Source organism: Octopus bimaculoides, chromosome 5 (assembly GCF_046866305.1).
Source record: "Octopus bimaculoides isolate indiv1 chromosome 5, ASM4686630v1, whole genome shotgun sequence".
In the NCBI taxonomy this organism is placed as follows: domain Eukaryota; kingdom Metazoa; phylum Mollusca; class Cephalopoda; order Octopoda; family Octopodidae; genus Octopus; species Octopus bimaculoides.
The window spans coordinates 64,754,591-64,768,135 of record NC_142932.1 but is presented as its reverse complement, the minus strand read 5'-3'; the positions used below and the strand labels follow the sequence as shown (position 1 = coordinate 64,768,135).

The 13,545-nt window shown below is 37.5% G+C and overlaps 1 protein-coding gene across 2 annotated transcripts in view; it reads right to left on the bottom strand.

Moving 5' to 3' along the window:
• Positions 1-249: 249 nt before the first annotated feature.
• The window catches only part of LOC106878967 (KRR1 small subunit processome component homolog), a 52,913-nt gene continuing 39,617 nt past the window's right edge, over positions 250-13,545 (bottom strand). For both annotated transcript variants that reach the window (XM_052967756.2, XM_089352347.1), the window contains 5 exons: positions 13,149-13,316; positions 12,555-12,632; positions 9,026-9,125; positions 3,427-3,476; positions 250-528 (listed from right to left, as the gene is read on the bottom strand). In XM_052967756.2, the coding sequence (XP_052823716.1) occupies positions 514-528; positions 3,427-3,476; positions 9,026-9,125; positions 12,555-12,632; positions 13,149-13,316 (411 nt within the window). In that variant the 3' untranslated portion in view covers positions 250-513. The remainder of the gene's footprint in view (positions 529-3,426; positions 3,477-9,025; positions 9,126-12,554; positions 12,633-13,148; positions 13,317-13,545) is intronic.

The window sequence follows — 13,545 nt, the reverse complement described above, 5'->3', positions numbered from 1 at the left end:
AAAGGCATAGCTTTTACATAAATTAAACCTGCTGTCCCTTGAAAACCTTTAGAAAATGTATGTAATCTGTTTGTAAAATCATGTACCCATGTGTAAATATGCAATATGTTGGTAGTTTTGAAAACATATACATGTTCAACATTTGTAAAATTAGGTAGACCACTTGGTGTAGAAAATAACAATGTAGAATAATGAGTAAATCATTGACTACAACATATAGTACATATTAAAAGTAATCAAATATGTACAAAATTTGGGGAATGATTTTAATTTTCTTATTTTCCTGTTACTTGGTACATTTATTTACATCCTCATACTCTCATTAGCAGCATTCATCATGTACATTTTTCAATAATAGCTCCAATTGGTAAAATCAAGTATTCATACATACAAACTAAAATGTAGTTATAAAGTTTAGCAGAACACCCCCTGTCATTATTGATAGCTCAGGTACTCTAGTAAGAAGATCACACCACCAGACAGGTTTTATAGGACTTGAGAAATGTTGCTGATTTAAGTTTTCTTTTTCTGAAACAGAATAATTGAAAGAATAAATTTAAAGCAAATGGTTCAGGTATAAACATGTCAAGCTAAGTAAAATCACTGTCATCCATACAAACAGGCTTGTCTTTTATAGGTGCCAGCGCTACCTAAAATACACTCATGCTCGTGTTGTGTAAACACACCCATGCCAGTGACACATAAAAGCACCCAGCACACTCTGTAAAGTGGTTGGCATTAGGAAAGGCATCCAGGCATAGAAACCATGCCACAACAGACAATTGGAGTCTGGCCAGCTCCTGTCAAACCATTCAACCCATACCAGCATGGAAAATGGATGTTAAATGATGATGATGATAATGTGTGTGTGTGTGTGTGTGTGTGTGTCATTTAATGTACACAGTATCAAAATATTGATAATTTCTTACCATGGAGACACCATAATTAGACAGATTTATATAATGTGCCTTGTGTCTCCGAGCAATCTTCAGGCTCAAGGCACATGGTAAGTTCTATTTGAAAACCAAGATGCTGGTACATGAGAAACAATAAGAAAAAGACAAAATAAAAACAAGAAAGTTGATGCAAAAATGGAATAAGACAAAGGGTGAATAAAAAAGGAAACAGAAAGAAAAGTAAGAGTTACGGTGCCCTCTAGTTCAACAAAAGAAATCTGTCCATGTGCTTGCATTTGCTGAAAATTTTGAATCTGGAACTAAGTTGTGTGGTGGAATTCTAGAAGCATTGTGTCCCACCCACATATAACAATAAAATTTTCACACACTCTACCCCAATAAACCAAACTACATCCTTTCTCTTCCTCACATTCCCTCTTCATACACTATGATTATTTCCCACTCCCCATTCCTGTCCTCACTGCCCTGCTCACTGTATTGCTGCTTCCCCAAATCATACGCAAGTTCTCACCAGTCACTGCATTCTCAACCCACCACTTACACCTTCTTGGCAATACCCTGCCATGTACATCATGACCCCCATACTTTGAGGGTATGCCCTGGCACTTGCCACCACTTATCTCTCTCTCTTCCTTACTCTACTATCCCATCTATGCTCTGATCCTCGTTCCTTGTGAATTTACCCTGGCACTTCACCATCTCTCCCCTACTCTCTCTTGCATTCTTGCTGTCTCTTTTTTTCCCTTGATCTTCCCTCTGGCTAGGTAACCATCTTTCTCCTCTACAACAGCACACCTATTTCTGCCCTCATTCATGATCATTCTCTCTCTCCTTCCTTTGCTCTTCCCTCTAGCTAGGTAACCAAGTATCTCCCTTACAGCAGGACATCTGTTTCTGACCTCTTTCTTTCTCTCTCTCTGCTGGGTAACCATGTATCTCCCCTACAGCAAAACACCTGTTTCTGTCTCTCTGTCACACTCTAACCTTTCATCATCTGACAAAAGATCACCTCCTCCAATGCACCCTCTTCTGTCAAAGATTCCTTGTCTTAAAAGCTACTGGGTGACCCCGCCAGTGCTGGTGCCATGTAAAAAGCATCCAGTCCACATTGCAAAGTGATTGGCATTTGGAAGGGCATCCAGCTGTAAAAACCATGCCAAAATGGTCCTCGGCTGTGCTGGTGTCACATAAAAAGCACTCAGTCTACTCTGTGAGGTGGTTGGTGTTAGGGAGGGCATCCAGCTGTAAAAACCCTGTCGAAACAGACACAGAAGTCTGGTGGAGTCTTCTGCCTAGCCAGCTCCTGTCAAACTGTCCAACCCATGCCAGCATGGAAGGCAGACATTAAACAATGATGATGATGATCTTTCATTTATGCATAAGTTGCATCTCTCTGATCCATTTACATTGGTATAGATTTCTCCACAATTGATTGTAGGCAGTGTGCAATTGGTTTTTTTAGCCAACTTAGTGGCTTTATTTTTGTCAATGTCTTTTATAATTGCCTTCACATAAACCAATGTAATTTTTCTTTTCAATTGTTATCTTAAAGCACTGCTGTGACGTGACTTTGGTCTCATAGATTACTGAGTTTATGCTCACATGTAGGTTGACAGTTCTATCAGACATATGTGATCACATTTAGACTGCCAGTTCTACTTCAGACATAGAATTGTGATCACATACCAAATGATAATTCTGTCAAAGATATAGCTGTGATGATTGACAGTTCAACCAGATACAGAGAACAGTGATTACATGCAGAATGACAATTCTATAAGAACTATAGAACTGAGATGATATGAAGATTGACAATTCTATCAGGCATACATAAATGTGATCACATGCAAATTGGAAGTTCAATCAAGCATTAAGAATTGCGTTCACATATAGATTGACTGTTCTATCAGACATATGGTACAATGCTGATATGAAAATTAACAGTTATATCAGACATACAAAACTGTGATCACTAGTAGAACTGTGATCATGTGTGGATTCATAACACTATCAAACCCATTGAATTGTGATTACATGCAGATTGACAGTCCTGGCAAGCCTATACAACTGTTATCACATGTAGATCGATTAATGTGTCAGATATATAGACCCATTATCACATATTGTTTGAAAGTTCTACCTGACATGCAAAACTATGATATGAAGATTGACAGTTCTATTAGACATCACACATTTAATATTCTAATATGACAACTGATACTTGCATCAAACATAAAATTGTGATGATGTCTAGATAGACAGTTCTATCAGATATACGGTACTCTGCTGATATGAAAATTGCCAGTTATATCAAAGAACTGTGACCACATGTAGACTGACAGTTCTGTTAGACTAAATACACTTAGGTCAGTTCTTAGCTGATTGACTTTTGAAAGTGAGTATACATTTTAGTCAATGGTTACACAGATTCAATATTTTACAAGCGCGCGCGTGCGCACACACACACACACACACACACACAAAATAAGATGTAAGAAAAGTTGTTTACTTGAATTTTTTTCACTTTTGCTTTCAAAGCTTCAACATTGACATCTGAACCTGTGAAAGAGTATTGTTATTATTATTATTGTAGTACATAAGCAGCACAGCTATTCAACTCATGTCTCATATTATTATTATTATAAATTATTATGATTATTATTACTTGTGTAGTGGAATGGTAAGTGGTAATTATGATAAAGTGTTGGAAAAAATGTGGAATTGATCAAATAAATATTGGTTATATACCCGGTCAAATGAATCATTCATATCTCTTACTTTAAATTTGGGGCTTTGTGTTAATGTATGAAATTATTACTATTGGCATCAGGAAAGGCATCTGGCTGTAGAAAACTCTTCCCCAACATTCTCTTGACAGACCCATGCAAGCATAGAAAAGTAGACGTGATGATGATGATGATGATAATGATGACATAGATTAAATGTGATTTATTGGTTTCACTGCTTTGAGTTTAAAACTTGGCTTGATTAAATTAGTTTGACAGAGAAGACATAGAGGACCATAAAAAAAAAAGAGATGGGTTTGAAAAGAGTGGAAAAGTGAAAGTAGCAAAGAACCCTATTAGGTAACTAAAAGGAAGAGGTTTGCCAATGTCTTATAGCACGAGGATCAGAGACTTAAGGTGATCTGGACTGCTAGACAGTATATCAGAAAATAGAGATGTAGGTGAAAAATGTGTACAGATGGATAATGGTATGCTTGCACTTAGTGCCTCTGATAAGAAAGAGGCATGTGAAGAATGCATGGGATAAAGGTAGTCATCCCTATGTGAATCCAACAATGGGATGCACTATCCTGATTGACAGTGGCATGATATATAAAGCAATTAAGGGTATGAAGACATGGAAAGCCTCTGGTCCATTGGGAATTACCACTGAGATGCTTAAAATATCTGGTGGAGCAGAATATGACATCGTCACTTGTATAGTTAATCAGGTTATCCAGGAAGGCATCATCCCCAAAGACTGGTTTAGCAGCATTATAGTCAGCTGTTACAAGGGTGAAAGAGATTCCTTAGATAGAATTACAAAGGTATCAAATTGCTGGATCAGAATTCTAACCCAGTTAATTAGAAACTGAAGTAGAGTGATGAGATGCAGTTTGATTTTGTGCCAGAGATAAGCATACCTGTCAGACAACTACAGGAGAAGTATTTAGCTAAAAGTAAACCATTATACTTGGCATTTGTTGACCTGGAGAAAGCTTTCTCAGTGATATGATGGTCTCTAAGGAAGCTAGAGACAGATGAATGGCTTGTGAAAGCTGTGTAAGTCATATACAGGGGTACTGTCAGTATGATGAAAGTTAGTCAGGAGTACAGTGATGAATTTAGTGTGCAGGTAGGCATTCACCAGGGCTCAGTTCTCAGTCCCTTCCTATTCATCATTGTCCTCCAGGCCATAACTGGGAAATACAACATGCTAATCATCTCCCTCTCATAATAGAATCTCTAACAGAATTAGAAAGGAAATTCCAGGTGAGGAAATGAAACCAAGAAAACTAACAGGACCCTACCCCCATCAAGTAAATGGTCCTGCTTGATATGTAGGAAAGGTGTAGGCAGAAATTTCATATGGTATAACTAGTGCAAGCTTAGGACACACAAGTAGTGCAGTGGAATTGCAGGAAGATTAATAGAGAAAGTAGTTTTGGTATGTGAAAGATGCACAGGTACCATAAAATCTCAGGTCACACAGGAAATTGATATTCTCAAATGCCCTGATGGCTCCCTAGAAATTGCAGATAGTTTTTGCTACCAAGGTAACAGTGGAGGAGGGTGTTCTGAAAGTGTAGTCACTACAATAAGAATAGGATGGAGAAAATTCAGAGGTGATATTATTTCTATTGGCAACAAAATCTCTTTCTCTCTAAGTGAAAGGCAGATTGTTTGATGCTTGTGTACAGACAGCAATGCTACCTGGTAGTGAGATGTGGGCCCTGAATGCAGAGGACATGCAAAGACTAGAGAGGAATGGAGCTAGTATTCTCCGCTGGATGTGCATTGTTAGTGTGTATGTATGAGAGTGCGAATGTATTCAGAAAAGAGTTAGGCATAAGAGGAATCAAATATAGAGTGTAAAGAAAGAAGACAGTGCTGGTTTGGTCATGTGATGCATATGCATGAGGATAGATTCATAAAGAAATGCTAATCACTTGAAGTGGATAGAACCTGTAGAAGAAGAAGGCCCAAGAAGACATGGGATGAAGTAGTGAAGGCTGATCATAAGATGCTGAGCCTTAGAGATGATTGGCGCATTTTGCTGTGTTCAAGAAGACCTGCCCATTGTAGCAAAAATGATATCCTAAAACCACACAGTTATGCTTGTACATACATATGAGGCCCTGTTCCCTGCTCATTTTCATCCATCCTCCATCTATGGTACAGTCAGCTGATGTACTTGCCTAAGAACAAAATCAGCACATATTACATCCAATCCCCACCCTAAAAATGTCCCCCATTCCTGATCAATCCTACCCACACTATAACAGCCAATCACTCCCTTTTTGTGCCTTCAATCACTGCTCTCTGCCCTCTACTACACTCCATTCTAAACACCAATAACCCACCGACTATAACACCCTTATGCTATATCTCCCTCTCCACTGTTTCTACACATTGCACATACTTTCTGTTCTATTCTCCTTAAGCCACCCCTATACCTCCCATTTTACCCCTCTACATACTGTTATTTCCTATCATTATCTCCACTTTAGTTCATCACTCACAACATTAAACCCTACCTCCACCAGTTTACTCCTCTTTCACACTCCTATGAAAGCATCTAAACACTCTCTCATCTCTTCCCCGCCCCTCTTATGCTCACTTGAGAGTTTGCTCTAGCCCCCACCCCCATTGCTACCTTCCTCTTGTCTCCTTCAGCTATGTATCTCCTCTATAGTAAGACACATATGCTTGCTCTTCTATCATACTTTAGCCTTTCAACACCAGCATAAAGCCACTCTCCTTCACCTTACCCCACAAAAATACTTCCTCTTAGTAGTGAGAGCTTTTTATCTTTCCTTTCCCCCAGTTTTTTGTCTTGCAAGTTACATGGCAACCTCATGCTGGTTGCATGAAATAAAGTAATCAGTACACTATGTTAAACGAGTGGCATTAGGAAGGGCATCCAGCTGTAGAAACCATACCAAAGATAACATTAGAGCTCAACGCAGGCCTACAGCTCATCTGTTCCCTGCCAAACCATCCTCCCCATTCCAGCATGTAAAGTTGACACAGAATGATAATGATGATGATGAAGAATCAACTTCCTTTTTCCTTTTCTTTTAACTGGAGCCTGAGGCAGTGTTCATAGCTTTTACAGGCCCTCCTAGACCAGAGAGATTGATACCATTAATGTGTCTCGTGAACCTGCAAGGAAGACATGAGCAGGGGTGGTTCCAGAGGGATAACATTTGGGGAAGGATTAGGTGTAATGATTAGCGCTGGGCCTGGAACATGAAAGTAATGATGAGGAAGGCAGAAACAAGTGGGATGAGGTACCTGAATGAAAGTGGTATGAGACCATTCAGCTGTCAAGAGCAAGAGAAAATGTCAGAGAGAAGATAGTCTTGTACTGAGATGAAAGTAGTAGTAGTATTAGTAGTAGCAGCAGCAGCAGCAGATGTAATAGCAGTAGTGATGGTTATGTAATTGCTGGTATTTTACAATCTCAGACTAGATATACAATACATGTAATAATTCATCTCCAATATTTGACAGTTATATATCTTCTCTAACAATTTCTACTGATATTATGAAAGCTGGAAGACATTATAAGACTGTCAGGTTTGATAGGTGAAACATTGATTACTTTTAGTACTCACATCCTAGCACCTCATTTCTGGCCTTGCTCTCTCTCCACATATATTCCCCTCCCTGGTTGGCATGCCTGAGTTTACTGAGTACTTTCTATATTGTCGTGTGTACAAGACCCTACTTTCTCCTGTACTGAAACCACAATGGAAAGCTGGTAAATTGATCTCCCTCAGAAGTGACTGATGAACAAGATAAGCTCTCTAGTCCTGCTTCTACAAAATGCACTCAATACACACTAGAAAGTGGGTAGCAAATATGTGGAAAGTGCTAAGGTACCTTTTATTCAAGATCCCTAAATTTGGTAATATGAGAAAATGCACTCAGTTCACTTTGTAAAGTAGTTGGTGACAGGAAGGGCTTTCAGTCATAGAAAACAGCCAAATGACATGTGCTAACACCAGTCTATGGGAGCAGTAGTTATAAATAAGAAATTACTTGGACCATGACCTGTCCAACCCATACCAGCATGGAAAGCAAACATGAAAGTGATGGCAGTTATGATGATGATATATTAAAGAATCCTTGAGTGAATGACACAAATCTACATAACTTACAAAATGTGTAGTTCTGATGTCCATTTATTTTCAAGACAACAGAATACAGTGATTTCTGTCATTCACAGCCAGCCCTTACAGTGGGTATAGGCCTGGCTCCTTCCTTTCTACAGGCTAGTTAAAGTTGAACAAATCCTATTTGTTGTGCAATCCCACCTCTCTCATCACTAATCTGGTCTGACTCAATCTAGATGACTTTCTTCCAGCTCTCATCACTTTCCAAAGTTTCAGGATTAATTAATTTGTGCTCCAGCTTTCAGCATTTTGCTAAAATTTTGTCATCTATCTTGTAAATATAATTAGTTCTTTTCATTATTCTGTCTATTTTATTACCATGTCATCATGTAAATATAGTTTCAATAGTTTTGTCTTCCTCGTTGTTGCCTTAAGATAACCTTAGTTCACACATTTCCTTAACCGCAACATATTCATTCATTATTCACTCATTTATTAAAGTTTATCTCTCTCTTTGCCTCACTCTGTCTGTCTGTCTCTCTCTCTCTCTCTTTCGATTACCACTCGCTCTGTGAAGACTTCCTCCACCACCACCTATATAAACTAGCACACGTACTTGGATTCCCTACTCGACTTTTTAATACCTCTGCTGAAGAATACAAATCTCAGAAGATGCTCAGATAAGAAGTTTTGTCTTTTCAACCTCACTCATCTACTTTTCTATTTCTGTGCAGTTCTTTTCAATATTCTGTCTATTTCATTACCATGTCATCATGTAAATATATTTTCAAGAGTTTCGTCTTCCTCGTTGTTGCCTTAAGATAACCATTTCCTTCACTGCAACATATTCATTCATTTATTAAAGTTTATCACACAGTCACTTATTTCTCTAATTTTGTCATAGATTGGCTAACCGAAAACTCTCAGATTTTTCAATTCTATTTTACTATTATCAACATTTGCTGTTTCGTTAAATTATGCTACACAAATCCCAAAAGAATATTTTTCTCCCTCGTGTTCTGACCACTACCCCACCTCTCTCTCTTTCGATTACACTCGCTTCGCATGGGCATCCAGCTGTAGAAACTCTGCCAAATTAGATTGGAGTCTGGTGCAGACATCTGATTCACCAGTTCTCAGTTAAATTGTCCAACCCATGCTAGCATGGAAAGCAGACGTTAAACAATGATAATGATGATGATGAACTATAAATAATTTGAAAAGCAACAGTAATTTAGTTTAAAGAATATTTTATACTCACTACTATTAACCTTACTGGATCTTTGAGCCACTTCTTTTGGAACCAAATAAGCTTGCTTTCTTTTCTCCTTTTGTTTCAGGATAGATTTTTGTGTTTTAGCCTGAAGAAGAAATAAATGTTTAAAATGTTCACCTTTATACCAGAAAATGAAGTTGCTTTAAGTAGATAGAATAAGTTTCTCTCTGTCTATTGTTATACTTTATAAATATTTCCTATAAAGCCAACATAGAAACACCAAACTACCTTACATTAATCTTTCACTAATAAAACATTAAAATCTGACCAGAATATCTAAAATTGTAAATCTATAGCCATCACTCAGAATTGAAGCTGAACTGGTAATATATTTGATGTTCTTGTGAATTGTTCTAGGTGTTTACATAACCCTAACCCTGACTCAGTGGTACATCCAGAATGTAACAGCTGGAGGGTGAGTGCGACACCAATAGTTAGCTGGTCTTCATTTTCAGCCTAGTAGACTGGAGAAATGTGAAATAAAGTACCTTACTCAAGGACACAACACACTGCCTAGGCTAAATTGAACCTATGATCTTATGCTTGTCAACCAACACCCTAACCACTAAGCCACCTGTTCTCACTGTCAAACTATAGTTAACATATAAAAGATTTAAGAATTTGGATATGTTATCAAATTACTTTCCTACCTTGGAATGTAATCAAGTTTGCATAATCATCTTGTTTAATTAAAGTTTGTAGAATTACCTACTTTAATTAAAGTTGGTTTGATTAACTCAAATCATAGAATATTAGTAAAATAAAAACAGAAAGTATTCAACCCTTTTCTGATTTATGATGTAAAACATGTTTTCAGAAATAATGAGAATATAAAATAGTATTCAAGATAATGAACAAGAGATAATTTATTAATAAAAACACAAAATATTGAAATATTGTCAGAACAAGTCTGACTGTGTGGTAAGAAGTTTGCTTCCCAACCATGTGGTTTTCAAATTCAGTCCTACTGTGTAACACCTTGAGTAAGTATGTCTTGCTATAACCCTGGGTTGACCAAAGTCTTCTGAATAGACTTGCTAGATTAAAACTGAAAGAAGACTAGCGCGTGTGCAAACACACACACACAAACACATGTATACACAAGAGTAGGCTGATAAGCTCATAGGCTGACTTTGAAGGAGTGATGCTAGAATTGTGAAATCCTGCATGCATTAATTTCAACTCTTCTTATGAATAACTGTCAGCTAAACTGACATCTGACTGTTTAAAGAGCACTTAAAAAGTAGTGACTTCTCTTGAAAATGGACAAAATTTGGGTCCATGGTGTTATCAAGTACCTGCAGAGAAAGGATTTAGTACCCAACAGCATTCATGCTAACATGGTTGTTACATTAAGGGATGATGCTCCAGCTTTATCAACAGTGCAAAGTGGGCAGCTGGATTTAGGAGGGTTTTGAAAATGACCCAAGGTCTGGATGTTCTTCAACTGCTACCACCGAGGAAAACACTGATCATGCTCACAACATGGTGACTGACTATAAATAAAATAGCCAATGCTATTGGCATATCCTGTAAGAGGGTTGAGAATATGAAGGTTTTGCCTGGTGGCTGCCAAATCCTCTGACACCTGATCAAAAGCACACCAGGCTGATCACATCCAGAAAAAATCTCACGATTATTTGAGGCAGATCCAGCTGGTTTCCTTGAATGTTTCCTAACACAGGATGAGTGTTGGGTTCATGTCTTTGAGACAGAGACAAAGAGACAATCTATGCAGTGGAAACACCCCTTCTCACCTGCTCCAAAGAAGGCCAAGGTTGTTTCATCTGCAGGGAAGGTGATGGCCTCTGCATTTTGGGATGCAAAAGGCATTGTGTTCATTGACTATCTTCAAAAGAACCACACCATCACTGGAAGGTATGATGCCAACTTGCTGAGGCAGTTAAGAAAGGCTATCAAGACCAAAAGTCCAGGAAAACTGATGAAAGGGGTCTTGTTTCATCAGGACAATGATCCAGCACAAAAATTCTTGGTTTCAATGGCTTCTACGCATGACTGTGGCTTGGAACAGATGTGCATGTCTTTTTTGACCAACAGGATGAAAGCTTTGTTACCAAGAACTGCAACACTAATGGAAGAAGTGCATGGACTGCAAGGAGGACTATGTTGAAACATAAACATCATTCAGTCACATTCCATGAGAGTATCTTTGTCAGCCTATAAACTTTTCAGCCAAGCCCCATGCGCATGCGTGCGTGAGTGTGTGCCAACATAGAAAACGGACATTAAACGATGATGATGATAATATATATCAATTTAATACACAACTGAAAGAACTGCTAATAGATTCATGCTTTTATGATACTTTAACTAGGTATATTTATAAAATACACCATGTATCTCTCACTGGATGGAACACTTCTTTGTTGATACTACCTATATTGAATGTGGGGGGGGGGGGGGTATGGCTTGTCTTGACATTGCATGATAATTGTCAACAAACATCACTGCCATACAAGGTGTTATTTGTTTGCAGTCTTAGGTGAAAATATGTCTGGTCATTGAGCTATTCATGTTCAAAGGACTAGGGAAAATATTAACATGTTTGGAAACAGGTGAGGATTCACAAGATGGGCATCTGGCTGTAGAGAATCTATCACAATATATTTTGTCTAACTCGTGTAAGCATGGCCAGGGTGGACATTAAAATGATGATAAAACAATATTTTTATAGCTTTAATTAAAAGTGACAGACTTATTAAGATATCATTTGACCGCAGGATCTATAGTTTATTCATTTATAATGTGTTTCCTGGTGTTCTAGATAAGGGCATGTTCAATAGCTATGACTACCTAATTGCAAGTGATGTTATTGTTCAGCCCCAAATCAGCTCTGACCCAGCAGGCCTGTTAATTAGAATTATTCTAATGATGATCCTCCCATTATTTTATCACTCACAGTCTATTAAGGACTGCATTATCCAATGTGTCTTTCTCTTTTTTTTAGATGGTAGGGAATGATTCAAGGGAGTTGTGACTGCTATTTCTAGAGGTTGAGTAACTACATCCAGGCGCCTTTATAGGTTCATATCTATCATTTGTCAATTATCTCCAGATCAACTCTGATCCTAAAGAATATGATCAAAGGTGTTCTAGTGATGACCATCCTGCCTTTTCAGTAGATAAAGTGTATCAAAGACTACATCAGCCAATGTGTTATTCCTTTTATTAAAATTACTGAGTGTTGTGTGATGGAGGTTTAGCTGCCCTTTCTAGTAGGTCAAGAAAACACCATTTCAAGAGGCACCATTTTTGGCCCTAATATATACCACATGTAAAATCTATCTTACTGGGGTGATCATTAAGAATATCAGAAATAATTGTAAATTTTTCAGAGGAAACTCCAAGAGAATGATGTTTTGTCTGAATAGAGAAACGTCTCTCAGCATCATTTTTAATATCATGGAAACTAGAACATTTAGTAATGGAAGCAGAAAATACACAAAAAAATTAAAAATATAAATAAAAACCAGAAACCCTCTCTATTCCTTACTTGTATTTTTATCTTCTGCTGGGATTTTCTCTCAGACTCTTTGAAGAAATATTCTCCTGAAGCTAACTGTTGGTCAATCTGAAATGGTAATATTAAATCATATAAATAAGAATGAAATGAAACTGTTGTTGATGTTCATTCTCAAATCAACTGGTGAAAGGCTTTCCCATCATGACCATACCATCATTTGGTCTAACTTCCATCATTCAATGTTTTCTTCCATTTTTAAGACAGTAGGATGTGTCATTTGAGGAGATTTAGTAGGTCAAGCGACCAGACAGAAGCTCCTTCATTAGCTATGAAATTGTTAAAATGAGGTCATTGTGTGTGTATGTGTGTGCACACATACGCATGCAACTAACAAAGTTGTTCATAAGTTCACAGGGTTATGCCGTCCTGTCAGGAGGAGAAAATTATCTTAAACAAATGAAGTTATTTTGGTCTTTTATTGGGTTCAAACAGTGGTATGGCCATGCAAGAACACTATCTGGTGCTAAAGAAGAAAAATTATGAAATAATGGATTCAGTCTTTTCTAATAACTTATAACATTTTCAAGGAGCAATGGAAGGAAAGAATATTCAAATATTTCATACCTTGCTCTCTGGTCTTGGAGGTGGGAAGGGTGTATATTCTTTCTTGACTTTTTTGACCGTTGCTTTCTTCTTAGAGATCCGTTTCTTTCTAATCTGTGGTAAGAAGCGACTCCAATCTTCATTTTTCAGTGCCTCATCTTTGGCCAATTCTCTCTTGATCATTAAAGCCTGAACAATTACAAACAAATAATCAACTCTTAAATCTGTAAATCTATTTAAATGTCTGAAAGGTGTTGTTAGTTTAGAAGTAAAGGTTTCTGGTTCAAATTTAGTCTGGCACTATCTACACATCCAGGAATCAAACTGATTGAGATGTTGAGATTTTAAAAAAAATTTCATCTCTAAAGATGAAATTAATTGTTTCAAAAACTTCTAATTTACTAATTCTACATTTTTA